The sequence below is a fragment of the Bos grunniens genome, chromosome 18 (assembly GCF_055505025.1).
Source record: "Bos grunniens cultivar Pamir isolate PY7600 chromosome 18, Bosgru_T2T1.0, whole genome shotgun sequence".
NCBI lineage: Eukaryota > Metazoa > Chordata > Mammalia > Artiodactyla > Bovidae > Bos > Bos grunniens.
This window is the reverse complement of record NC_141182.1, coordinates 58,921,738-58,949,018: the sequence shown is the minus strand read 5'-3', so window position 1 is coordinate 58,949,018 and position 27,281 is coordinate 58,921,738. Positions and strand designations below refer to the sequence as shown.

The 27,281-nt window shown below is 43.1% G+C and overlaps 1 protein-coding gene across 15 annotated transcripts; it reads right to left on the bottom strand.

Annotated features, from left to right (window-relative positions):
• Positions 1-1,144: 1,144 nt before the first annotated feature.
• Positions 1,145-26,396, bottom strand: LOC147354431 (uncharacterized). 15 transcript variants are annotated; one of them, XR_015146333.1, is made up of 8 exons: positions 26,240-26,396; positions 19,031-19,097; positions 16,952-17,078; positions 12,857-14,292; positions 10,899-10,980; positions 10,358-10,413; positions 4,868-6,137; positions 1,145-1,217 (listed from the first exon to the last, which is right to left on the bottom strand). XR_015146333.1 is itself a non-coding variant. In XM_086353870.1 (5 exons), the coding sequence occupies exons 2-4, from the start codon at positions 19,073-19,075 to the stop codon at positions 12,893-12,895; spliced, it is 1,572 nt and encodes a 523-aa protein (XP_086209996.1). In that variant the 5' UTR covers positions 19,076-19,097; positions 26,284-26,396; the 3' UTR covers positions 10,798-10,980; positions 12,857-12,892. The 15 variants fall into 15 exon arrangements, 6 of the variants coding, with proteins under 6 accessions (XP_086209996.1, XP_086209999.1, XP_086209997.1 ...); XR_015146323.1 differs by having other exon boundaries at positions 26,284-26,396; XR_015146325.1 differs by having other exon boundaries at positions 4,868-4,965; positions 26,284-26,396.
• Positions 26,397-27,281: the final 885 nt, after the last annotated feature.

The window sequence follows — 27,281 nt, the reverse complement described above, 5'->3', positions numbered from 1 at the left end:
ATGGAATTCTCCAGGCCAGAACACTGGAGTGGGTATCCATTCCCTTCTCCAGGGGATCTTCCCAACCCAGGGATTGAACCCAGGTCTCCCACGTTGCAGGCAGATTCTTTACCAGCTGAGCCATAAGGGAAGCCCAAGGGTGTGAATATATATATGTAAAACTGAATCACTGTGCTATACACCTGAACCTAACAGAACACTGTAAATCAACTATATTTCAATAATTAAAAACATGAAAAAGGAATAAAAATAAAATTCTCTCCACAAAGGTAGCAGAGAAAAAAATGCAGAGCTGCATTTAGTTTTTTAAATTGAAGTATAGTTGATTTACAATGTTAATCTTTGCTATACAGTAGTGATTCAGTTATACATACATGTACATTTTTTTTGTATTCTTTCCATTATGTTTTAACACAAGATATTGAATATAGCTTCCTGTGCTATACAGCAGGACCTTGTTCATCTACTTTATTTATAGTCAGACTATACTGTTTAAAAGCAAGAAATTAATGCAGGCAACACTGAAGAGAGTTGGGAATTATAGTCCACCTCTTTGAGGATATAGTACATAAATGATTTATAATTATGCTGTTATTCTCTACGTGCTCCTCACACAGCTTCAGAAAACCTCAAGTTAATTTAGTGCCTACCATGCTGTTAAGGAAATTAAAATGAAGGAAGTCTTGTTCAGGGTTCAGTAGCAGGAGAGCAGGCTTCTGACCTGCTCCTGACCTGCTCAGACACTGCCCAGATTCCATGCCTGCCCCCAATCACAGCAAGTCAGGCAGCGCTTTAGATAAGGTAGTAGGTCTTGGAATTCTTGAGCCTCTGGGGGCCTGGCCAGCTTCCTACCCAGCCTCCACAGAGCTGCATTTTTGCACACAGACTGATGATCCCATTTTGTGGCCTGAGATTATAAGTAGGAGCCCTCAAACTGCAATTTGAAGTCTCACCTGTGGGGTGGACACACTGCCTGGGACCCCTTCCCCAACTGGGACTCTAGATTGCTGTCATTCATAACTTACCAGCACTGTTCAAGTCTGAATGTAGGTTCAGCCGAACTTGGTGATAATATATGCTGTTACTTCTCTTGTTTCTAACTTTTCTTCTAATGACTGTATATTGAAATTAATTAAGTTGAATAATCTATTAACAATTGAAACTTTATTTGCGTGTAATGAGTGGTTTTGTTGTTGCTGTTAACAAATCCTTTGAACCTAAAACAAATTGAGAGAGTAGTATTGAAATATATACATTACCATATGTAAAATTAGATAGCCAGTGGAAATTTGCTGTATGACGCAGGGAGCTCAAATCTGGTGCTCTGTGACAAGCTAGAGGGGTGGGATGTGGTGGGAGGTTCAAGAGAAGCAGACATATGTATACTTATGGCTAATTCATGTTGATATATGGCAGAAACCAACACAATACTGTAAGGCAATTATCCTCCAAATAAAAATAAATTTGAAATAAAAAAAAAAAAAGAAAGTAAAACTTTTGGCAAAACAGCTGTATGGGTTATCTGTCTTGTCTGAAGCGTTTATTTTAAACACAATATACTATCTAATTTTTCTGGGATAGATGAGCTGATGTACCATATGTTTCAGGTGTACAATAGAGTGATTCACAATTTTTAAAGGTTATATTCTACTTAGAGTTATTATAACATACTGAATGTATTCCCCATGTTGTACAATAGACCTTGTAGCTTATTTTACACTCCCCTACTCCCATCTTGCCCCTCACCTTCCCTCTCCCCACTGGTAACCCCTAGCTTGTTCTCTATATCTCTAAGTCTGCTTCCTTTTTGTTATATTCACTGTTATACTTTTTACATTCTACATATAAACAGTATCATATAGTATTTGTCTTTCTTATTCCACTCAGCACAATGCCCTCTAAGTCCATTCATATCCATGTTGCTGCAAATGTCAAATGTCATTCTTTTTTATGCCTGAGTAGTATTCCCGTGTCTTCTTTACCCAGTCATCTGTTGCTGGCTGGCTATCTAATGTTTTTATATTTCAATTCTTGACATCATTTCTCCTTTCACTTTTACCCCATTCGCTAGTCCTTCTCAGTCTCTTTTGTGTCATCCAATTTCTCTTCCCATAACTTAGAAGGGGTCTGGAAGCTTGAGAGGGGTTTGAGCGAGAGGAAAGAACAAGAGTCTTTAATAGAACTTCTCAGGACAGCAGAGGATGCCGTGAGAGACCTGCTTTGCTGGAAGTCCCTCATGGCTTGGCCCTCAGGGCAATGCTCCAGAGACACAGACATGAAAAAGACTCTTCTTACACACCCCAATGGCCTTTTGGGAGATACTCACTAGACATGTTGTTTTTAATACTCAAGAACTGGGATGAATGGCTTAAAAACATTCTCAGCTCCCCTAGTGGGTACTGCCATTGCTGCTACAGGTGAAATAATAATTGTAGTTCTGTGGGGAGGTGAGGTCACAGCATCACAAGGTTTTATTTCAGTGCCTGGCTGTCTCCCCCTCACATGTACTGACTGTGGGGACTCTGGCACCAAGCCCACTCATCCTAGCAGCCAGAAGACTCTGGTGAGTATCTTCTTTTTTATTCTGAATATTTTCTCTTTTATTCTGAGCCCTCTCCCACCCATAAGGGCAGGAGTGTATCAAGAATCTGGAGAGGTGCTCATTTCAGAAACAGGATTTTCCCAGGTAGAAAGCGGTCTAGTGTACAGAGTCCTTGGGATGCAGGAATAATTCCTGGAGTATGTGCTGAACTCATGGAGAGAGATGGATAGTTTCTGACTCTATATATCAATTCCTGATGCCTTTTAATCCACCCTGAGGAGGATGAGTGCTGTTTTACTCTAGTATATTTTAAAATATATATTTTATATATTTATTTAGGCTGAGCTAGGTCTTAAGTTGTGGCATGTGGGATCTAGCTCCCTGACTAGGGCTTGAACCTGGGCCCCCTGCATTAAGAGTACAGAGTCTTATCCACTGTACCACCAGGAAAGTCCCCATGTAACTTTTTAAAACAAGGTTCCCCAACCTCTGGGATCTAATGCCTGATGATCTGATGTGGAGCTGATGTAATAATAATAGAAAGAAAGTGCACAATAAATGTAATGCACTTGAATTATCCTAAAACCATCTCTACCCTCTACCTTCTCCGCCAGGTCTGTGGAAACCACTGTCTTCCACGAAACCCGTCCCTGGTGCCAAAAAGGTTGAAAACCACTGCCTTGGAACATAAGGTTCCTTTCTCACTCCTGTGAGGGACCACGGTGACTGGCCATTCACCTCGTGCATGCAGGCATCTTTGGTGAAAACTTATGTACAATAATGTCATATCATTTCCCTTAAAGATAACAATTGGTACAGAACAGACTGGTCAGACAACTAGGGAGATAATGGGACACACTTAAGGGAAGTTTAGTTTAAACATGCATCACCTTCCTTATAAATGTTACTAGCTACACTACCTGTGTCCTGCCTATTTCACAAGATGATAGTTTCCTGCATACCAGATGTATGTCTCACTTAGCCTCTGAGCAAATTGATTAGATAACTTAAAACCATTGTCCAAATACCTAGTCTTTTAAGATCAATGACCGTAGTTGTGTAACTCCAGATATGGAAAGAAATAACCAAGGGCCATCATTTCCTGGCTTGTAACAGACTAGCGAGACAGAAGGTCCAGAAACCTTTGGCTACTGTTACAGGGTCTAGACTACTGATGGCACATTGAGTAGCCCACCAACAAAATCCTTGGCGGACCTAGGAATGAGCATTCCCAGCTCCTAGCACTGGGGGACAAATTGGTCACAAATGCCTCCCAAACCTTGAAATTAAGACCGAAAGAGAAGGGACTGTAAAAATAAAGAATGTTGCCCACCAGCCAATTCTACAAGAACCACGTCAGTCACCGCGGTCACTGACCTACAGCTGCCCTGAGAGGATGAAGCGCACTCTATTCTGGGAAAACTGGCAGAACTGGCCTTCAGAGATGGAGATATTTCCAGGAGAAACGTTTTCATGAATCTGGGTCCTTGCATCTTCCTATACTTAGAAAAGCACTGAAACCATTCCCTGGGATGTCTGCTCCCGGTGACCAGCAGCAACCTTCCACTAAGAGGCATGCTTGACCAGGGATTTCACAGGGGATTTCACAGCCCCTTCCCGCAAATCACATGTAAACTGACCTCCGCCCAAAACAGTTTTCAAAACTCTCAGTTTGGCTGGTAAAGTTGTCTTATTGGTTAATTCTTCTTTAACGCTACAACAAAAAGATCTTTTTTCCCTCTTAAGCTGAGCACATCATCTGTTTCAAATGGATGCACTAATTTTATCTCCATGTGGATTTAAAAAAACACCCAAACAGAAACTCCCTGTGCTCTGATTATGGTGAAACCCTCTTTAATTAGGCCAAGACTGACAATCTAGGGCTGCCTGGGAGATGCTGGGCTTAGGGTGCCCTGCAGCCAACAGCCACTGGTAGGCGTGGTTTTTTTCTGCTTTGTTCTTTTTCTGCTTTGTTCTTCCAGAGGCTGGACACCCACACGCCCCATCCCTCCTCCTGCCCTTCTCTGCCCTCTTCTCCGCTAGTCCTCTCTTCCCAGGGCACATGTTCCCTGGCTCCCACCGACCCTCTCCCCTCCTATCCTCGCCCCTCCCCTCTCCCTCGCAGACCCTTTTGTTTTCTGGGCTGAGATTCGCAGGGGATTTCAAAGCACCTTACTGCCACGGTAGGGCATGTAGTCTCTTGGTTAATGGGCCCCATTTTCCAGGAGCACTAAGGACGAGGGAACTTACTTCAGTCACATTTCCAGAGGAAGGGAGAGTCCCAGTTCAGTTCCTTGGTATCCTAGGTCGGTTTGAGACACATACCTCAGTCCTCGTGCCTTCAGGCTCCCTTCCTGGTTCCAAGGAGGCGGCCCCAGAGTTTTCCCCTCTGGGTTTTCTCAAGACCCACCTACGCGTCTTGCCTGCATCAGAAAGATAAACTCAGTCTCGTGTAGAATTTTTTCCCTTTACTCTTAGAGCAAGTGGAAGGCATCAGCAAAGACTCATTATTATCCAACTTAGCAGTCTTTCTTGTGGATTTTTGTGTAGAAAATTGGAAAACCAATGAGAGATCACACTTAACCCACCACTCCACCCCCCAAAAAAGAAATTAGTCAAAGACTATTTCAGAAAAAACATTGTGGGTTTCAGAGCAAAATGATCTGGACAGTTTGAAGCTTCAGTTGTGTTCTCCTGATACTTCTCTGTTAAATGTTTTTAGGGATTTCCCTGGTTGTCCAGTGGTTAGGACTCTGTGCTTTCAAAGAAGGGGGCACAGGTTCTAGCTCTGGTCAGGGAACTAAGATCGAACATGCCACAGGGTCTGGGGGGAAAACAGAATAACTTTTAATGTCAATCCTAAATTCATACCAAATCTACAATTTAAATTTATTCACTACACTTGTTTCCCTGCCTCCTGCATGTCATTTGAAATGCTTGTATATGAGTCTATTTCAATAATTATTACATTGTTCCTCACAGAGTTTCATTTAATCCTTTCATTATTGATCAATTATGCCCTATGTAATCAATAATAATTTAGTCTCTCTTTTACAGTGTTTTGTCTCATATCTGTTTCAAAGCCTAGAGTTTAGCCCATCATATTACAGTACAAAGATTTTGGTGGTTACTTTCACTTTATGCTTGTTCTTGGAATAAGGACAAATGCATCTCTGTTACATCATATTAAGCCATTCTTGCCCCTATAAACCCAACACTTCGTCTGGGATAATCATTCTTACAGGGTTTTATGGTAGTCGGTGCTTTATCGTCTGATTTTCATTTTAAATATTTATTCATAAGCAACACTGGCCTATAAAAAAATAAACTTATAGACATAATTATAAAATTGCTACCATAACAATTATTAATGAAGATAAAAAGTTAAGAATGGCAAAGGACATCAGTAAAAAAAAAAAAAAAAAAGTACAGGTTTTGAGGACACAAAGAGTAAAACTGACACCCTTTCTTCATGTAGGATTGTGGTGAAGAGGCTTGTCTGCAGCTAGAAAACACAGGTTCCATTTCTCACACGGTCACCTAGGGGGCTGCGAGTTTGCATGGTTCTTACAATCTGTACTTAGGTGCTCCTCCTCTGAAAAACAATAACATCTCAGAGTTGAAGAGTCGATGTTGTTACATACAAAACAATACCACTTATGCAACCAGTTGGAAACTATGAATGAGTATTGCTGAATGAAGAACTGTTGTTTAATCGCTAAGTCCTGTAGGCCGCAAGACTCCTTTTCCATGGGATTTCCTAGGCAAGAATATTGGGGTGGGTTGCCATTTCCTATTCCAGGGGATCTTCCTGACTCAGGGATCGAAGCTGGGTCTCCTGCTTGGCAGGCGAATTTTTTACTACTGAGCCACCTGGGAAGCCCGAGTGAAGAATAGCGGATTTCAATTGCCACGTCACCAAGTAACACAAAGCTCACATACTCCTGCAATGTCAGCTTACTCTGAACATGAACCCTGGGGTCTGGGAGGTGGCAGAGTGGCCTCCAGGGATCTTACAGTAGGGGTCATCTCCTTATCACAGACCGTAGTTGGAATCTTAGGGAATTTCTTGTTTCTTTATCAGAATGTCACCACTCACCTCAGGGGACACAAGTTAAAACCCCTTGATTTCACTCTCAGGCACCTGATCTTCGCCAACATCTTGGCCCTCCTTTCTAAAGGACTTCCCCAGATGGTGGCAGCCTTTGGGTTGAGACATTTCCTCGGTGACTCTGGATGCAAACTCATTTTCTACGTTCACAGGGTGGCTGCGGGGGTGTCTTTCAGCACCACATGTCTCTTAAGTGTCTTACAGGCCATCATGATCAGCCCCAGGAACTCCACATGGACAAGTCTTAAAGGAAAAGCTCCCAAGTACGCCGGCTTCACTCTTTATCTGTGCTGGATTTTGCACTTGCTTGTAAATACATTTGTGTTCACATATGTGTCTGGGAAATGGAGCAGCATGAACACCACAAAGCAAAAAGATGTGGGATACTGCTCTATTACTCATCTTGATACAATAACATCCACACTACTGGCAGCTTTCTTAAGCCCTCCTAGCACTCTGTCTTTTGGACTCATGACCCTGGCCAGCGGATACATGGTTTTCACCCTGTACAGACATCACCAGCAAGTCCGCCACATTCCTAGGAACAACCGTTCAGCCAGATCCCTACCTGAGATCAGAGCTGCCCAAAGAATCCTTGCCCTGGTGAGCACCTTTCTATCTTTCTACATGCTCTGCACCATTTTTGTGACTTTTATGTTGGTTTTCAATCATCCCAGTTGGTGGCTGATTAACATCTCCTCACTAACACGTTCATGTTTCCCCACTATCAGTCCCTTTCTTCTCATGAGTCCAGACACCTGTGTATCCAGGCTCTGCTCTGCCTGCTGCAGAAGGAATAACCCAGTCCCTAAGCGGGTCAGAAAGCTCTAAATTTTCCACTTGTATTCACAGTGTAAAATCCTTTATTCATTCAGTTTTCGCTGTGTCCAGCCCCACAATGAGCTGTCATATCACAGAGTGGTGAGCAGCAGACTGTCTTCAGAAGTTAAAATCTATTGGTTGGTACAACCACTATGGAAACTGGTATGGAGGTTCCTTAAAAAAACTAAAAATAGAACTGCCATATGATCTAGCAAGTCCACTCCTGGGCATGTATCTGGAGAAAACCATAACCTGAAAAGATACATGTGTCCCCATGTTCACAGCGGCACTATTTATAACAGCCAGGACACAGGGCAACCTAAATGTCCAACAGAGGAATGGACAAAGAAGATGTGGTACAATGGAATACTACTCAGTCATGAAAAAGAACAAAATAATGCCATTACAGCAATATGGAGGGACCTAGAGATTATCATACAAAGTAAACTCAGAGAAAGACAAATATCATATATCAATTATATGTGGATTCTTTAAAAAATGATACAAATGAACTTATTTACAGAAGAGAAACAGACTCACAGATGTCAAAAAAAAAACTTATGGTTACCAAAGGGGAAATGTGGCAGAGAGGATAGATTAAGTTTGGGATTAACATATACACACTACTATATATGAAATAGATAATCAACAAGGATCTACTGTATAGCACAGGGAACTCAATGTTCTGTAATAAACTCTATGGGAAAAGAATCTGAAAAAGAATGGACATATGCATAACTGAGTTACTTTGCTGTACACCTGAAACTAACACATTGTAAATCAACTATACTCCAATATAAAAAATTAAGCAAAAAAAAAAAGTATAAGTAACATACACAAAAAATAAAATATATTGAAGACACTGAACCAGTTATTTACTAAGTAAAATGTCATGAGTTTCATTTTCATGAGCTGTTTCAATGTAAGACTTCAGAGACAAGGATCTGTTGTAAAAAGTGTGGCCTGTGATTATTTGAAGATAATATAAAGTTTCTCTGAGTATGTGTACTTCAATCTAATAAAAATTTCCCTACAATTCAGGAGGCAGTGAAAAGTGAGAAGAGTTTATGGAAAGAAAGAGCCTTCGGTTTTGATTTACATACCTAGGATGGATCTGGATGGGGGAATAACGTGTCAGACGCTGCACTGAAGGGCAGGTTTTTCCCTGGGTCAGGAAGATCTCCTGGAGAAGGAAATGGTAACCCACTCCAGTATTTTTGCCTGGGAAATCCAATGGACAGAGGAGCCTGGAGGGCCACAATTCACTGGGTTGCAAAGAGTTGGACATGACTGAGCACACATACACGGTATTTTACTGTTGACCACGTTGGGTTTCTTTTGTGTGCCAATGGACACTTGGTTGTGTCCACCTCTTGGCTACAGTAAATAATGTTGCTGTGAACATGCTTGTACAAATTTCTTTCTGAGTCTTCTTTTAGTTCTTTGGGGTATATACCCAGTAGCAGAATTTTTGGATCATATGTTAATTCTGTGTTGAATTTTTTGAGGAACTGCCATGAGATTTCCATATTAGTTGTACCATTTCACATTCCAACCAGCAGTGATTAAGGTTTAGTTTTACTACATCCTTGCTAACACTTGTTATTAATATTTTATGGTTTTTGTTTTTTAGATAATAGTCATCTGAATGGATATGAGGTGGCATCTCATTGTAGAATATTTTTAAGATGGAAATTAACAAGCAAAAATACTAACTGGAGAGACTTCCCTGGTGGTCCAGTGGTAAGACTCTGTGCTCCCAATGCAGGGGCCCAGGCTCAACCTCTGCTCAGGGAACTAGATCCCACATGCCACAACTAAAAATCCCACAACAAAGACTGAAGACACTGTGTGCCACAATTTAGATGTGGTGTGGCCAAATAAATATTAAAAAGAATAAAAATATCAATTGGATGTTGGGATATTTAGAGGCTGAAATATTTTGTTAAATGCTATCTCAGTAAGTTTGAGGGAAGACAGGAGTCAGTTTGAACTTCCACATCCTCTATCAGGCTTCCCTGGTAGCTCAGTGGTAAAGAATGCACCCACCAATGCAGGAGTTGAGGGTTCAATCCCTGGATCAGGAAGATCCCCCGGAGAAGGAAATGGCAACCCACTCCAGTATTCTTGCCTGGGAAATCCCATGGACAGAGGAGCCTGGTGGGCTATAATCCACTGGGTTACAAAAGAGCCAGACACTGCTTAGTTACTAAACAGTGATCACTGAGCTCCTACTTTGTGCCAGGCAGTATTCCAAATGCTTAATAGCTACCATTTCACATGAACCTCAAAACAACCTGGCATCATTCCTCCTGTCCTCCACTGAGGAAATATATCTATGGTGGAATCTTTACTATTTCTAGAAAAGCAGAGGAGCAGGGTGGGGGCTCAGATGGTGAAGAGATCTGTCTGCAAAGCATGAGACTGGGGTTCATCCCTGGATTGGGAAGATCCCCTGAAGAAGGGAATCCCAACCCTTTCCAGTATTCTTGCTTGTAGAAACCCACGGACAGAGGAACCTGGCGAGCTACAGTCCATGAGGCCGCAAAGAGTCAGACATGAGCAACTAACATACACAAACGGGGTGGGGTGTATGGCCTTTTCGTTTATATGGATTTTTCTTTAGGCAAAGATCCAAGGGAACAAAGCAGAAGAATAAAAAAGTGGTAGAAATGGACAATTTCTCAATCATACACAAAGATTAGAATATACCCTTATTTGTGATCACTAGATTTGAGGAGACAAAAAATTTACAGGAGTTTCAACAATAAACAATATATTCAAGCTTGTGTAACATATATATGTATGTATAATGTGTATGTGTGTGTACATGAATTCATATATATGGATTCCCTGGAGGTTCAGTGGTTGAGACTCCTTACCTCCTCTGCAGACAGCACAGGTTCAATCCATGGTTGGGAAACTAAGATCCAAGATGCTACACAGTGAGGCCAAAAGCAATTGAAAAAAAAAAAAGATGGTACCTGGCTTATTTTGAAGTGGCAAAGCATGTAAGCAGTCCCCAGAACTTGGAAACAGCAAGGAAACAAATTTCTCCCAGTTCTGTTAAGATACTCACTTTAGACTTCTGACCTGAACTGGAAGACAATTTGTTTTAATCCACTTAGTTTGTGGTAATTTCTTACAGCCTGATGAAATACAATGTGTATTTTAAGACAAGAAAAAATTTAAACATTAAATATTGTTTGGGCCTCCTCCCTCCCTCCCGAATGTACAGTGTGCACCTGTGTTACACATGATCCACAGTTTCTCAGGGATGGCCATGTCTGCCCAACCAACAGAAAAGGCCTAATATTCTCCCTTTCTTTTGGAACTAGCAATTTAACTTCTTAAAAGAATGGTGTCTTTTCCAAATTCTATACGAGGTCCTGGTGACCTGCTATTCACTTTGAATGTACTTACCTGGACCATGTATCCTTGGTGAACTTCATGTAAAATATCAGTAGTCTGGGCTTCCCTGGTGGTCCAGAGGTTAAGAATCCACCTGCCAATGCAAAGGACACGAGTTCAATTCCTGGTCTGGGAAGGTCCCACATACCACAGGGTAAACTAAGCCACAACTACTGGAGCCCGCGTGCCCTAGAGCCTGTGTTCCACAGCAAGAGAAGCCACCACAATGAGAAGCCTGCAACTAGAGAAAAGCCTTTGTGCAGCAATGAAAATCCAGAGCAGTCAAAAATAAAATGTTAAAACAATTTTTTAAAATATGTCATTTTGACGTACAATCCTTTGTCTCAAAAATGTTTGTGACTGTACCTTGAACAGTTGGAACAGTTGTCAGAGCTTTTTGAGAATCTACTTCCTGGATTATAATCTGCAGTTTGGCTCGAATAAATTCCCTTTTCTTCTTGATAACTGAATTTTTGTTGGCAAGATGAACTAGGCAACTACTGAAATGATTACAGATACACAAGTCCAAAGAATCTACAAAAATCTCTAGAATAAGTGAGATTAGTAAATTCTGAGGATACAAGATCAACATTCAAAAATCTACTGTATTTCTGCTGCTGCTAAGTTGCTTCAGTCGTGTCTGACTCTGTGCGACCCCATGGACTGCAGCCTACCAGGTTCCTCCGTTCATGGGACTTTCCAGGCAAAGAGTACTGGAGTGGGTTGCCATTGCCTTCTCCTGTAACTGCACAGTGTGTTTCTATATTTATATACATTCTGTATTTCTATATAGTAGCAATTAACACATGGAGACAAATTAAAAATAACATGTCCAATTATTCAAAAAGTATAGAAATGTGCTAAACAAAGTGTTGACAGGATTTTGATGCTGATATTTATAAAATACTGGTGAAAGAAACCAAAGAACAGACAAATAAAGACATACAACAGCCATTTATTGGAAGGCATAACACAGAAACGCTGTCAAATGATTGCAAACTGATAAGACATTTTCTATCAAGGTATTTTGTAGAAACAAAAAGGATTTTTCTAAAACTTACATGGAAAGAACTAGAATAGCAAAAACATCTGAAGAAGGATAAATTGTTTGGAGTCACTCTCATTCGAGACTTCTAACATGGTAAAAAGTAATCAAGACTGTGATGTCTGTGGAGTAAGACATACAGGTCAAAGAAACAAAACAGAAAACCCAGAAACAGCCCCCAAACAAGTACTTCCAACTGAGTCTGACAAGGTACCAAGGAAACCAGATGGACAAAGAATTTGAAAAATTATACCCTAGCAACTGATTTCCCATACTAGGGAAAAAAATATGAAAGAAGCTCCACCAAAACTTCACACTTGTACAAATATTAGTTTAAAATTGGTCATAGCTTTAAACATGAAATGTAAAACCGTCATAATTTACATTGTAAGAAAAAAAACATAGGATAATATCCTCAGGACCTATCTAAGTTTGAACATATTTTTTTCTGCAGTCTGAAATACTTCAGATTAAATTTGAGACTTAGTCATTCCTCACGTGAATGCTCTGAGGCAGACTGTTATGAAAAGTCATGAAGAAATTTAAAATATTCATTATGTTTGTAAGGTTTCTTTCCATTAATGAATTATTTGGTGAATTCTGATGGGATACTGTTGCTGAAAGGCCTTTCCATACTCAGTAAGTCTGTCTGGTTTCTCCCTAGTTTAAATACTCTCAGGACATCAAAGGCATGAATGCTTAATAAGAAACCTTCCCATATTCATTCCATTTGTAAGGCTGCTCTCCAATAGGAATGTCATGATGTTCTTTAGTTTTGATTTTTATATACACATTACATTTTTGTGGCTTCATCAAAGGTGTATGATTCTGGATGTCTAGTGAGCTATGAACTGTCCTATATGTTATATTGATATAATTTCTCTTTAGTATGGACTCTCTGGTGTCAATTTATGCTAGAACTTACAATAAGCACTTTGTGACACTCATCACATTGGTCAGGTTACTCCCTAGCATGAATTCTCCGATGACTCACGAGGCTTGAGTTTTGAGTGAAGACCTTGCCACACTCGTCACATTTGTAAGGTTTCTCTCCAGTGTGGATTTTCTTATGTCTATTGAAGTTTGAACAGTGAATAAAGGATTTGCCACACTGATCACATTTGTAGGGTTTCTCTCCGGTATGAATTCTGCGATGACTAGGAAGGCTTGAACTCTGACTGAAGACCTTGCCACATTCATTACATTTGTAAGGTTTCTCTCTAGTGTGGGTTACCTGATGATAAGTCAGACTCGAATACACACCAAATGCTTTGCCACACTCGTTACACTGGTAGGGTTTCTCCCCAGTGTGAATTCTCCGGTGACTTACGAGGCTGGAGTTCTGAGTGAAGACCTTGCCACACTCATCACACTTGTAAGGCTTCTCTCCGGTGTGCATGACCTGATGTCTGGTGAGATGCGAGCTCTGGTTAAAGGCTTTGCCACACTGATCACATTTGTATGGTTTCTCTCCAGTATGGATTCTGCGATGATTGGTAAGGCTTGAACTCTGACTGAAGACTTTGTCGCATTCATTACATTTGTAAGGTTTCTCTCTAGTGTGGACGACCTGGTGATAAATAAGACTTGAAAGTACACTGAAGGCTTTGTCACACTCGTTGCACTGGTAAGGTCTCTCTCCAGTATGGATTCTGCGGTGGCGTACAAGGTGTGAACTGTAACTGAAGCCCTTACCACACTCTTCACACTTGTGATGCTTCCCTCTCGTGTGGATTCTTTGATGTCGAGTGAGATGTGAGTTCTGATGAAAGGCTTTGCCACACAGGTTACACATGTGAGGCCTCACCCCTCCATGGGTCACCTGACGGCTGGGGCGCTGGGAGCCGTCATGAACTGCTTTGTTATCGTGGCTGCGTCTGTAAGGGTCTTCCCGAACATGTGCTTTCTGGTCTTGTATGAGTAGTGGAGAATGCCAGAAACTGATGCCGTATCCATCAGAAACATTGATTTGGACAGGAGGAACAATTCTTGGAAGTACTGAAAAGGAGGCTCCTGTGTTGTCAGCCTTCTCAACCTGATGACACACATAAAACTGCCCTTCAGCTGGGAAGACAGGCAGTCCAGTCAGATATGACGGAAAGCTTAGCGCCAGCCTGCTTTCAATTGGCTCGTTTCCTTCGTCTCTTGGACAAGTGAGATTTTTTGGACGGGTGGCAGGCACTCCCTTCTGATTACTTTTGTCACTTTCCCGTGGGTACACGTTTTTCTGGATTTTCTGACAGCCTTGGTCCTTGGTGTCATGGCTTTTGTGTCTTTCCGACAACATTGTCTGCAGGATCCCTCCTGTGTGACTGCTCTGTTTTGGTGCTGATCCCTTCAACACACGTTTAGGAGAGGTATCTGCAAGACAAACAGAATCGCATGTCTCCTGTTAATTATAGCTGGGAAAGAAATATTTCACATGGAAGAACATGGTATTATACCGAAAGGACTACGTGCTTTGGACAGATAAGAAATGGTGCAACCCTGATCTTTCCTTTTTGGGAACACACCAATAAGAAATGGTGCAACCATGATCTTTCCCTTTTGGGAACACACCAGGAATATTGGCAGGAGGTGCACACAAATATTGTTTGATTCTACTTTTATGAGTCAAATAGTCAAAGTTACAGAGTCAGAAACTCTTTCCAGTTACAAAGTCCCTGGTAAGATGCCAGGGACGAGGTGTGTCAGGGGCAGGAGGTGTGGGGAGGGGGAATGGGGACTTAATATCTAATGTGGACAGAGTTTCACTTTAGGAAAGTGAAAAATTTGGGAGATGGATGATGGTGAGAGTTACACAATGATGTGAATATACTTAGTGCCACTGAACTGCATAGTTGTGTGCATGCATGCTAAGTCACTTCAGTCGTGTCTGACTCTGTGACCCTGTGGACTATAACCCACCAGGCTCCTCTGTCTATGGGATTTTTCAGGCAAGAATACTCTGTGTGTTGCCATGCCCTCCTCCAGGGGATCTTCCCAACCCAGGGATCAAAGCTCTGTTACTTCTTCTGCATTGGCAGCCTGGTTCTTGACCACTAGTGCCACCTGGGAAGCTTGAACTGCACAGTTAAACATGGTTAAGATAGTATGGTTCATGTTCTGTCACTTCTACCATAATTGAAAAAAGTGAAAGAAAAAAAAAGGGTGATTACATGTAATTCAAATTAATTTTAGGGAAGCCTACTTTAAATAATCAATGGCTGAAAACCTCAGCATGCAAACTTACGTTAGTCCTGACAGGGGTATTTTGGCATCATGACCTAAACCCACATATTACTTCACAGAAAACATGGCTGCTTCATGCTTGAAAGTACAATATTACACAGTAACAATCTTACTGCTCTCCAGGCAAGAATACTGGAGTGGGTAACCATTGCCTTCTCCAGGGGATCTTCCCCACTCAGGGATTGAACTCAGGTCTCCTGCATTGCAAGAAGATTCTTTACTATCTGAACCACCAGGGAAGCCCATATTATATATGTTTACTATATACTTAATGTATAGTAATAATGCTAAAGCATAGTACTCTAATGGTAAATAAGCCACAACAAATTTAATTAGTGAGTAATATAAGTAAATGGCACTTTAGAATTGGAAAACCGTATCTGCCCTGTGGAAATGAGGAAGAATTTAATAAAATGTTATAAAAATAAAATAATTCTCTGAATGCCACTTCTAAAACCATACTCACTTAGAATGGCCATTCTGCCACATGAACAAATGGTGTGAGTCGGTTATACTGTGAAATACATCCTGAAAAATCATTATCTATAGGTTATAGTGAAGATCAGTAAACAGTGATAAACCATAACGGAAAAGAACATGAAAAAGAATGTATATAGCTGTATAACTGAATCACTCTGCTGAGCCGCAGAAATTAACACAACATTATAAATCAAATACACATAAATTAATAGAGAGAATAAAAAAAAAAAAGAACACTGGAGGGTAGGAAGCAAAGGGCATGTGGGCAGTGTTTGTACGTGCCAATTTGTGGGAAGATAAACGTACTTGGGCACATAAAACATTGACCCGGGAAGAAAAGAGAAACTGACTTAGCAAGTAGCATGATACTGTCCTTTCTTAACTGTATGACATGGGGCCAAAAGGAAGAGACTTAAAAGATAGGGAATGTGATGAAAAGGGAAGAAACCAGGCCAAGAAACACAGACTAGAATAACTGCTGTCAGGGACTGGGGGTGACAGAAATGAGGAGGGGTTGATAAAAGGGCTCACAATTTCCATCATAAGATGAACAAGCTCTGAGGATTTCACATATAACATGACAATGACAGTGAATAACATTAATACTATAAAACTGAAATGTGCTGAGAGAGTAGAACTTAAGTGTTCTCACCAAAACAAAAAATAAAAGTAACATGTGAGGTAATTTGTGTGTTAAGTAACTTCATGGAAACCTATTCACAATGTGCATGTGTATCAAGTCACTGTGTTGTACAGTTTAAATATACTATAACTTTATTTGACTATACCTCAATAAAGCTAAAAAACCATTACATGGGACTTCCCTGGTGGTTCAGTGGTTGATTTTCAACTCCCAATCCCAGGGGCCTGGGTTCGATTCCTGGTTGGAGAACTAAGTTCCTGTATGCCACACAACACAGCTTCCCCCCGCCACAATCCAAAAATTCATCCACTGGCTGCCTGATTTTTAATGCATAGGGCACAGTATATAATATGCAGATACCTAGCTGTCTTCCAAGAATTTCTGAATCAAAAGCTCAGGGGTAGAAAAGAGGGAACTGGATATTTTTTATTTGTTATAAGGTTTGGTGCATATTTGAGCTCTGGAATCACCCTCGACCATGAAATGGGAAGGTCATATGAAGAAAGGACAAGTTCAAAGTCCTGCTGCATTAGGAAGCTTTTCATGTCTGAGTCAACAGGGCTCTGAGCTCAGTTAGGCAATGCAGGCGCCCCCAAGAGTTACAGGAGGGAAAATGCAGAGCTACCCATGGGCAGATTCCAACTTCTGGAGGGAAGTGATCCTCACCCACAGAGAGCAGGTTTCTGAGGGTCTCCACCATCACTTCTCTGTACAAGGCCCTCTGAGCAAGGTCCAGGCATTCCCACTCCTCGGGAGTGAATTCAATGGCCACATCTTTGAATGTCAACCGTCCCTGAAACGAAAACACATTTCACCAAGGGGCCCACCAGGAAAGTCTTATTTTCACACAAAATGAGAAAAGGAGAGAGGTGTAAGGATTGATTTTGACTAAAGTGAGTGTGGTTACAGATTCACTGAAGGTACTTTTGAGCAAGTTATGTGTCTCTGATTTTGGTTTATTATACTTTTCCACGAGAGGTTATAACAGCCTCTAAATCAGTATATATTTCCCATTTTTATGGACAATACAAGAAACACACACAATCGACACAGGATTATCTGTATAGAAATGTGAGACAGTATGTTCCACACACCAAGTAATACTCAATGTTAAGAGGAACTAGAGCAGCAATGAAATCTTTAGAGATGACAGTGTCTATAGTGACTTTAAAGAAACTGTGATGACGGCAACAGGGATCTCATCAAGTGTTTCAACACTTCTCAGGTGCCATGCATTCCTCTAAATGCTTTGCATGTACTAATCGTATAACAACATAATAGCAAATTTTAAAACATCTGAAAAGAATCTAAAAACAATGGATATTTGTGTATGTATAACTGACTCAATTTTCTGCACACCCAAAACTAACACAATATTGTATATCAACTATCCTCCAATAAAATTAAAATATCAAAATAAATAGATAAGCAAGTAAATAAATAAATGAAAAACAAAACAGAAACAGACTCATAGACATAGAAAACAAGCTTACGGTTACCAAAGGGAAAATGTGGCATGAGCAGGGGGCGGAACTGGGTGTGTATACACACTGCTGCTGCTGCTGCTAAGTCGCTTCAGTCGTGTCCAACTCTGTGCGACCCCATAGATGGCAGCCCACCAGGCTCCCCCATCCCTGGGATTCTCCAGGTAAGAATAATGGAGTGGGTTGCCATTTCCTTCTCCAATGCATGAAAGTGAAAAGTGAAAGTGAAGTCGCTCAGTCATGGTAGCAGCCTGGTAGGCTGCAGCCTACCAGGCTCCTCCGTCCATGGGATTTTCCAGGCAACAGTACTGGAGTGGGGTGCCATTGCCTTCTCCGATACACACTACTATGTATACAATAGATAAACAACAAGGACCTACTGCATAGCACAAGCAACTCTGCTGAATACTCTGAAATAAGCTAAATGGGAAAAGAATAGACACATGTGTATGTGTAACTGAATCACTTTGCTGTATACCTGAAGCTAACACAACACTGCTATTAAACTATACTCCAATATAAAATAATTAAAAACAAATTTTTTAAAATAAAAAAATCAAGTCCCATACATCTGAAGGCAGCGACAGTTGTGTCACAGACATTCTAAGAAATCTGCCTCAGGTCAAACAGCTAAAGATGGTAGAGCAAGCATATAAACCCAGGTGTTTAGGTTCTAGAATTAAATGTAAAAAACTTAAGTCATATAAAATCACCAAAGGTACATTGGCAGAGGGTTTCTTGAGCAAACTTGAAACAAGTTCAAGGCTAACAACCTAGAATCGCATAAAATGTCATCACGCACACATGCAGAAATACATTAATTACTCTTATTTAACTCATGAATGTCACTGTGTGGAAAAATTTTAAGACAATGAAAAATATATAAAATATAATTTCACAACTCAATACCATATAACTTATATAGACATAATGATATGTATTTTATAAAAACCACAGGCTGGCACACCTGTGCATTCATGCACACATGTATATGCACTTAAATTTACTGAAATAAAAGGAATTGTCTCTCTATGACCACAATGGAGCCTTTTCAAGTTTCTTCATCACTGAGTCACGAGGATCCAAGTGGAGACAACAGGCTCTGAGGGAAGGCCCCGCGTGAGTGTGCGTGTACAGGAGTCAGACAGGATACTCCAGAGTCAAACAAGATTCGCGAGTCCGGAGAAGGGCATTTCAGGAAGGACAGGTGGTAAATCAACTGAGAATATGACTTTACCTTTACCTGAGAAAGAGCCATTACCTGTTCTTTCCTCTTCCTCCTCGTCTGGGTTTTTTCCTCAGGCATCGTTGAGACTTTGGAAGTCAGTCTTGAAAGTGGAAAACATGTTATTTAATGCTTAGAGCCAACATACCCCCTTCCTGAGCCCCAACCACATACACAGGGAAGCCCTCACCATGTGAAACAGACAGTCCGCTGTGCCCACTGTCTCAGGAGGGACGCAGGACGGTCAACTCCCGCACAGAGACCAACACAGGACTTTCCCACATTTTCCCTCGGATCACACTGCCCTCCTGGTGAGGCCTCATGTACACAGCAGCAGGGAGCACCTCTGCTGACCCCACGATGCCGTTCAGGTCACACAGTCCCACTCAGAGCAGAGCACCCTCCCCTCCCCCAGGGCCTGAGCTCAGTCTCAGAAGTGGAGGCTAAGAGCCCTGGTCCTCAATGCAGGATCCAGATTGGAATCATCTGCGGCTCTGTGCACATTCCTGGCTTCCCAGGTGGCACGAGTGGTAAAGAACCCGCCTGCCAATGCAGGAGACTTAAGAGATGTGGGTTTGACCCTGGGTCAGGAAGATCTCCTGGAGAAGGAAATGGCAACCCACTCCAGTATTCTTGCCTGGAAAATCCCATGGACAGAGGAGCCTGGTGGGTTACACTCCATGGGGTCTCAAAGAATCAGACATGACTGAGGTGACTTGGCATGCACACATGCAAACATTCCTGTGGCTAGGCCCCACACAACTGTCTGAGGAGAGTCTCTGATGGGAAAAGGAGCACAAACCTGTCTATGCAAAATGCTTCATGGACCTAACATGAAGGCTGGGTTGCACACCACTCCGAGGCACACCCAGCACGGCCCCACGTTCTGTCTCTCTCTGACCCGTGGTGAACTGCTGTCACCAGGAACCAGCCACAGAAGGGGAAGGAGCAGAAGAAAACACACCAAGCAGGCCTTAAAGAACAGAGGTGGGGGTGAGGACGGGGCTGGCATGGGTGCAGGGAGCTCAGAGATGGCTGCACTCAGAAGGTGAAGTCAGAACAAAGACCTGGGGGAGGAAGCCATCTACATCTGCTGGGCCAGAGAGTTCTAGGCAGAGGGACACTCCCTTAAGGGCCCTGAGCCGGTAGGAAACTTGGGGCTCGAAGGGGAAAGAGAGCTGTGCCTCTGGAGCAGGGGAAGGGGACGGGGAGACAGGAGTGGCGGCCAGAGAGGCACAGGGTGGGGAACCCAAAGAGGAAGGACCAAACATTCTTCTCCCATCACTTAAGAAAATTTTGAAAACTATGTGTTCCTTCTTTCACTTTTAGTAAACATCTAATCTTTGCTTTACCTTATACAGTAAAACATTTACAAATTATGGAGTATGTATGTCAAAGCATGCTGAGATATTCACCTAAGCCCTGGAAAGTACAGGGTTGCCCTTAAGCAACCTTAAGGAGGGCGGCAGGGGGAACAGGACCGGAGGTGGTCAGGACCAGTTCTGGACAAGTTAAGGCAGAGATGCCTGTGGGTCGTCCCAGCAGAGATACTGAGGAGACAGCCGAATGCAGAACTGACAGTTTAGGGCAGGAGTCTGAATGGAAAGGATAAACTGGGACACAAGTAGGTGGGGTTGAAAGCCATTTGATGAGATGATGAGGAAAGGCAGCGGGTGTAGACAGAGAAGAGATTCACGGACTAAGCCTTGGGATGCTCCCATATTCAAAGACCAGGAAGTTCAGGAATTCATCAGACGAAACTAAGAAGTGAACAGAGAGGGGAGAAGAAAATAAAACAAATAGGCAGATAGGCTTGTAGAGGTTAGTCAGACATCCTCAAAACCAAGGTTTCAAGGAAAACGGAGTGATGACCGGTGGCACCTGTGGCTGACGGGAAAAGCAAATGTGCCCAGGAAGTTAAATACTGGCCTTAGAAACGAGGTGCTGCTGGGAAGGTAAACTGGTGAAGCCACTATGGAAAACAGTAGGGAGGTTCCTCAAAACACCAAAAACAGAGCTACCAAATGACCCAGAAATCCCACCCTTGAGCATATATTCAGATAAATCTACAAGACATGGAAGCAGCCTAAATGTTCATTAACAGAGAAATGAATAAAGAAGATGGAATACTTAGGAATATTACTCAGGCATAAAAAAGAATGAAACAATACCATTTGCCATAACATGGATAGACCTAGAGATGATCATACTAAGTGAAATAAGCCACAAAGAGAAAGCCCAGGCAACTATATTCAACATCCTATGTTAAACCATAATGGAAAAGAATATGAAAAGAATGTATATACGTGAAAGTGAAAGTGTTCACTGCTCAGTTGCGTCCAACTCTTTGCAACCCCATGGACTGTAGCCTGCCAGGCTCCTCTGTCCAAGGAATTCTCGAGGCAAGAATATGGCGTGGATAGCCATTCCCTTCTCCAGCGGATCTTCCTAACCCAGGGATCAAACTTCTGGGAAGCCTGTGCCTCAGATGGTTAACAATCTGCCTGTGATGCAGAAGATGCCACAGGTTCGATCCTTGGGTGGGGAAGATCCCCTGGAGGATGGCATGCAATCCACTCCAGTATCCTGAGTGGGTTGGATCACTTTGCTGTACAGCAGAAATTAACACAACATTGTAACTATACTTCAATAAAATAATTTTTTAAGCAAAGAGGCCTGTGACTCTAAAAAAGAAAGTGTCAGTGCGGGTAGGGACCATGTGACCAGTAGACAGTAATCCCCACTCCCCTGGCAGCAAGGAAGGTAGGCTGTGTCTTTCCAACGAGAGTCCCACCTAGTGATGATCACACTAAGGGAAGTAAGCCAGACACAGAAAGACAAACAGTGCATGATACGACTTATATGTGGTATCTTAAAGAAAGAAAGACACAGATGAGCTTATTTACAAAACAGAAATAGACCCACACAGAAAACAAACTTATGGCTACCAAAGGGGAAAGGAGGGGGTAGGAATAAATTAGAAGTTTGGGATTAAAATATTCATTACTATAAATAAAATATAACCAACAAGGACCCACTGTATAACACAGGAAACTCCACTCAATATTTTGTAATAACTTATAAGGGAAAAGAATCTAAAAAAGAATATATATATATATATATATATCTGAGTAACTGTGCGGTACACTTGAAATTGGGGTATCCCTGGTGGCTCAGAGGTCAAGAACCTGCCTGCCAATGAAGGAGACCTGCAGAAGACATGGGTTTGGCCCCTGGGTGGGGAACATCGCTTGCAGGAAGACACGGCAACCCATACCAGTATTTTTGCCTGAAAAATCCCATGGACAGAGGAGCCTGGCAGGCAGTCCATGAGGTTGCAAAGAGTCGGACACAACTGAGAGACCAGATGACAACAACAACACTTGAAGTTAACACAACAACGTAAATCAATTATAGTTTTAAAAAAAAAAAAAAAAATTCCCCGGGAGGAGCCTTTCTACTGCAGGTGTTTTGCTGTGGCGTCACTGCCCTCTGATTCTTCAGAGATCTTTCCCTACCTCATGGCTCTCTTCTGGTGTTTTGCCTCCAGGCCCATACCCAGCAAGTTCTCCCTAGTGAAAACCATCTGCCAGTTGAGCTGTTTGAAGTGCCCCACTGATCCACTTCTAGAATCTGATGCTCTTACAAACTCCCATTGGGTCCCCACACATTCCCCAGATACTCCGTGCTGAACCTCCCGCCTATGACAAAATCGCACAAACCCCAGCAATTCATGAATTCACAATGAGCCCAGCACAGGCTTTGGTTCCAACATCGTAGGATGTCTTTTCACTCGGCCTAATTCCACTTCATTCCTCAAGTGTGACCACGAATTTCCCAATTAAACCCACACCTGCACATCTCAGTCTCTGCATCTATGTCCCAGGGAACTTGAGCTAAGATAATAGCACTCCAAGACGCAGCCCCATAACCACCCATAAACCCATCTGCAGGTGTTCTAGACAGACCTTACATTGCCTTTCCAATGGTTCTACACTTGCTCCAGGACCCTTGATGTAATTCCTTGGCAGTTCAGTGTGAGGACTCAGCGCTTTCACTGCAGGGTGTATGGGTTCAATCCCTGGTGGGGAACTAAGATCCTGCAAAATGGACAGTGCGGCCACAAACAGCACCATGTAGGGACAGTCATTGCATGCCCTCCTTCTGATCTCCCTGACCTTCTACCCCACACTAGGAAAAGGGAAAAGGGTGACCGATAACCAGCTGAGTCAAATCACTGCCTCCTGGCTGAATAGGGACTGCAAATGGAAGTTATCCTCTGATACAAGTAATTACAAAAATGTACAAGCCTTTCAGAAAGGAGTTTTGCAAATGTCATCTTCACGTGCCTAATTTAACCAGATCTTGAATGCATTCTATGAGAAGTGAAGTGAAAGTAGCTCAGTCGTGCCCAACTCTTTGCGACCCCAAGGACTAGAGTCCATGGAATTCTCCAGGTCAGATTACTGGAGTGGGTAGCCTTTCCCTTCTCCAGGGGAGCTTCCCAAGCCAGAGATTGAACCCAGGTCTCCCGCATTGCGGGTGGATTCTTTACCAGCTGAGCCACGAGAAAGCAACACCCAAATATCTCACCCCCTCATCATCCATCTCCAGTCAACTCAGCACTCATCTGGCTCCTTCTCTTTCCACAGCTCCCAGTTCCCCTCTCATCATTTCTACTGGCTTTTCCATGTTTTCCTCCCAGGTTTCTGCTGATTTTGGTCTCCTCCCTGTCTGCTGTTCTCCCCTTGGCCGAACGATTCCTCCTCTCAGCCTTGTTCTGCTCCACTCTGGGGACTTGTTTCCAGCCCTGTTGTTCTTTCTCCCCAATCACCCTGATTGCATCACATTTTCGTGGATTTCTGCCTCTTTCTTCCCCCACCTTTGCTCTCTGCTGTGTTCACTCTTTTCCTGTTATACCTGCCTCATCCCTACCCTCTGTCCCCCAGGCTCACTCTGCTTTTTCCCTGCTTTTTTCTCCTTCTGCCCCTCTCGTCTCCCATTGTCCCTTCTTTCTGTACCAGCTCAAAGTTGCTCTGTCCGCCCACTCTCTTACCCCTCTCCCCCACTCTAGGCACAGTGCTCTTCTTGCGGATCAGGGGCCTCCTCTCCCTGTTTTGCTTTCCTTCATCTCCCTGGAGAAACCCCCCACCCCAACCTTACTCTAAATAATCTGGATCTTCCTTTCTCCCCCTGCTACTTTCTCAGTTTATTCTTTCACTCTGTGAAACAGAACAAATAAAATTTCTAAAATGTGGAGTCTGGAGGTTTTCAGGGAAAGGTCTCAGGCACTACCACTGGGATTCAATTACAGGGACTTTCCCTGGTGGTCCAGTGGTTAAGAATCCCCCTTGCAATGCAAAGGATGACAAGGGTTCGATACCTGGTGTGGGAACTAACATTCCACATGCCCCAGAGCAAGGAAGCCCACAAGTCACAGCAAAGATTCCCGGTGCTTCAACTAACACCCAATGCAGCCAAATAAACAAATATTTCAAAACAGAAAAAGATATTGAGCACTTGATGGGGGCGGGGGGCAGTAAAAAAAACAATTACAAATGCCAAGAAGACAATTACAAACCCCAACAGGAATTATGCTCCCCGCCCAGGAGCCCAGCCAATGGGAAACACCTTGGCTGTGTTTCCAAACTTTCCACTTCCCTCCAAAGGACTTTTGTTCAAAACAACTACTCCCGACTTTCCCCTTTTTCTCTATAAAGCAATTCCTCATCATGGCTTGTTGGTCTTGCCTATGGTTTTCTGCTACTGTCTGCCTGTCCTGTATTGCAATTCCTAAACCCATTCTGCTGGTAAAATAACTGGCTGTTTTATTTTTTAGGACAATAACCGTTTCTTATGACTTCCCTGGTGGCTCAGATGGTAAAGCATCTGCCTACAATGTGGGAGATCTGGGTTCAATCCCTGGGTCAGGAAAATCCTCTGGAGAAGGAAATGGCAACCCACTCCAGTACTCCTGCCTAGAAAATCCCATGGCCAGAAAAGCCTGGTAGGCTACAGTCTACGGGGTAGCAAAGAGTCGGACACGACTAAGTGACTAAACTTCATCTATCCTTCACTGTGGCATCTGTGGATGGTTCCCCTTCAGTTTTCTTTCCTCATTTTCCTAATTCTCTCAGTGGGTCAGTCTCTCAGTGGGTCAGTCCCAGGTATGGGATGTGTGGATGAAGAATGTCGCCAGCCTTATCTAAACAAAGGATGTTGCAAGAGCCACTGCAGCCACCCCAACTGTGCACTCTGAGGGAATTCAGGGTGGAGAAAAGCCATAGATACTATGATAAAGTGCATACCAAAGGAATGACTTCCATGTACCCAAAAGCTAACATTTTCCTATGCATAGAAAAGTACTAAACTCATTAGCTTGAGATGTCTGGTTTCCTTAAATTAACTAATCTTTTGATGTTCCAACTACCTGTTTTTTGTTTTTGTTGCTGCAAAACTCTTATATACCCTGGTTCCTCCCTTACTTCTTGAGAGATCTGGGAGGCTGTCTTACAGGCTTAAGTCCTCAGTTTTATCTGCCAAATGAAACAGCATTCTCAACTTCTACGTGGTGCATTCCCGTCCCCCGCCCCTCAAGTGGATACATGGGATTAGATTGTTTTTAGCCCTGACTCTTTTGTGACCCCCATGGACTGTAGCCCGCCAGGCTCCTCTGTCCATGGGATTTCGCAGGCAAGAATACTGGAGTGGGTTGCCATTTCCTTCTCCAGGGGATCTTCTCGACCCAGGGATCCACCCACGTCTCCTGTTTGGCAGGCGGCTTTTTTTTTTTTTTTTGTCACTGAGCCATTAGGGAAGCCCTGGAATTAGATACCTATTAATTTCACATTAATAGGACACATTATTCAGTGGGGTAGAATTTCGGACACAAAAATCATGGGTGTCTCAAGACAGGCTCTTTTTAGCCTCCTTCCCCAACGCAAGGTGAGGACAGGCGGTGACTAACACGGGGAGGCCTGGGGATGGGTACGACTCTGCTGAGGACTGTACGAAGTGAAGGGACGTGAGTGTGTCTCGGGAAAGTAGCGGACTCTCCAGAGCCCCAGCGTCACAAAGAGGACGCGCCCTCTCCTGCACCCGGGCAGCTGGCGCTGTTCTCCAGTGGCCGAGAGGGCGAGGTTGAGGGGCACGCAGCGCACGAGTGGCAGGCAGCTCGCGGATTTCAAAAAGACGGAGAAGCGGCACCCCACCCCTACCCCCTCTCAAGGCGACGTCGGTATTTACTTCGGGTAGAGGATGAGTGCCGGAACGTTAAAATTCGTACTGACCCTCAGACCCAGGTATGGAGGACAGCGTACCGCAAAGCGCAGGTTTAAACAAGAAAGATGAAACTCACGCTCCCGTAGGGCGACCTTCGCTCCGCGATAACCGCTTCCGGGTCGGCAGGAAACTGCGCAGGGGAACGAAGAGAAGAGGCGGGGCAACCCGGAGGCGGGGCAATTCGGGGTCGGGGCCTGGGCTGGGCGGGAACGTGGAGGCGTGGAAAGAGGCATAATTGGACGGGGCCAAGCAGGGGCGGGGCCAGGGCTTCCGCTCTCAATGCCTCTGCGTTGTCAGGGCTTGGAAGGGCTTGACTGTTTTTTCTGTGCATGTCTCTTGGTTTCGTTGTTTTTTTTTTTTTAAACGATACATGACTTTATTTACACAACTGAAATTATTAGTCACCTTGATTACAAAAGCAAATTAACATGGTATGCTTTAATAACCTTTAAAAAATAGATTTAACAAATTTTAAACGTACAGATTGCTACTCAATGTTCAGTAATACTTAACAGTAACTGCTGTATATATCCATATGAAATTTTTGTCTGATAGGACCAAAAAGTATGAGTACCTTTATAATTTAGGAATAGACAATTAGATTATGAGTCAAGGGTAAATTCCTCATCACTCGGTCAGCCAGTCCACTTCCCAGGTAGCACAGTGGTAAAGAATCCGCCTGCAATGCAGGAAAGGCGGGTTCAATGCCTGGGTCGGGCAGATTCCCTAGAGGAGGAAATGGCAACCCACTCCAGTATTCTTGCTTGGGAAATCCCATGGACAGAGGAGCCTGGCATGCGTCCATGGTGTAAGAGTTGGACACTACTAAGCGTGCGTGCAAGTTGGCCAGTTAGACCTGTAGTTCTCACTCTGCCGAGGACAAACCTGCTGCAGCCACTCACATTGAGTAGGCCTTCTTAATAACTTGAGCAAGTTATCCCCACTTGTTCAGACACACCTTACAAACATCTAGTTGTGGTAAACTTTTGGGTTTCAGATGTGCTTA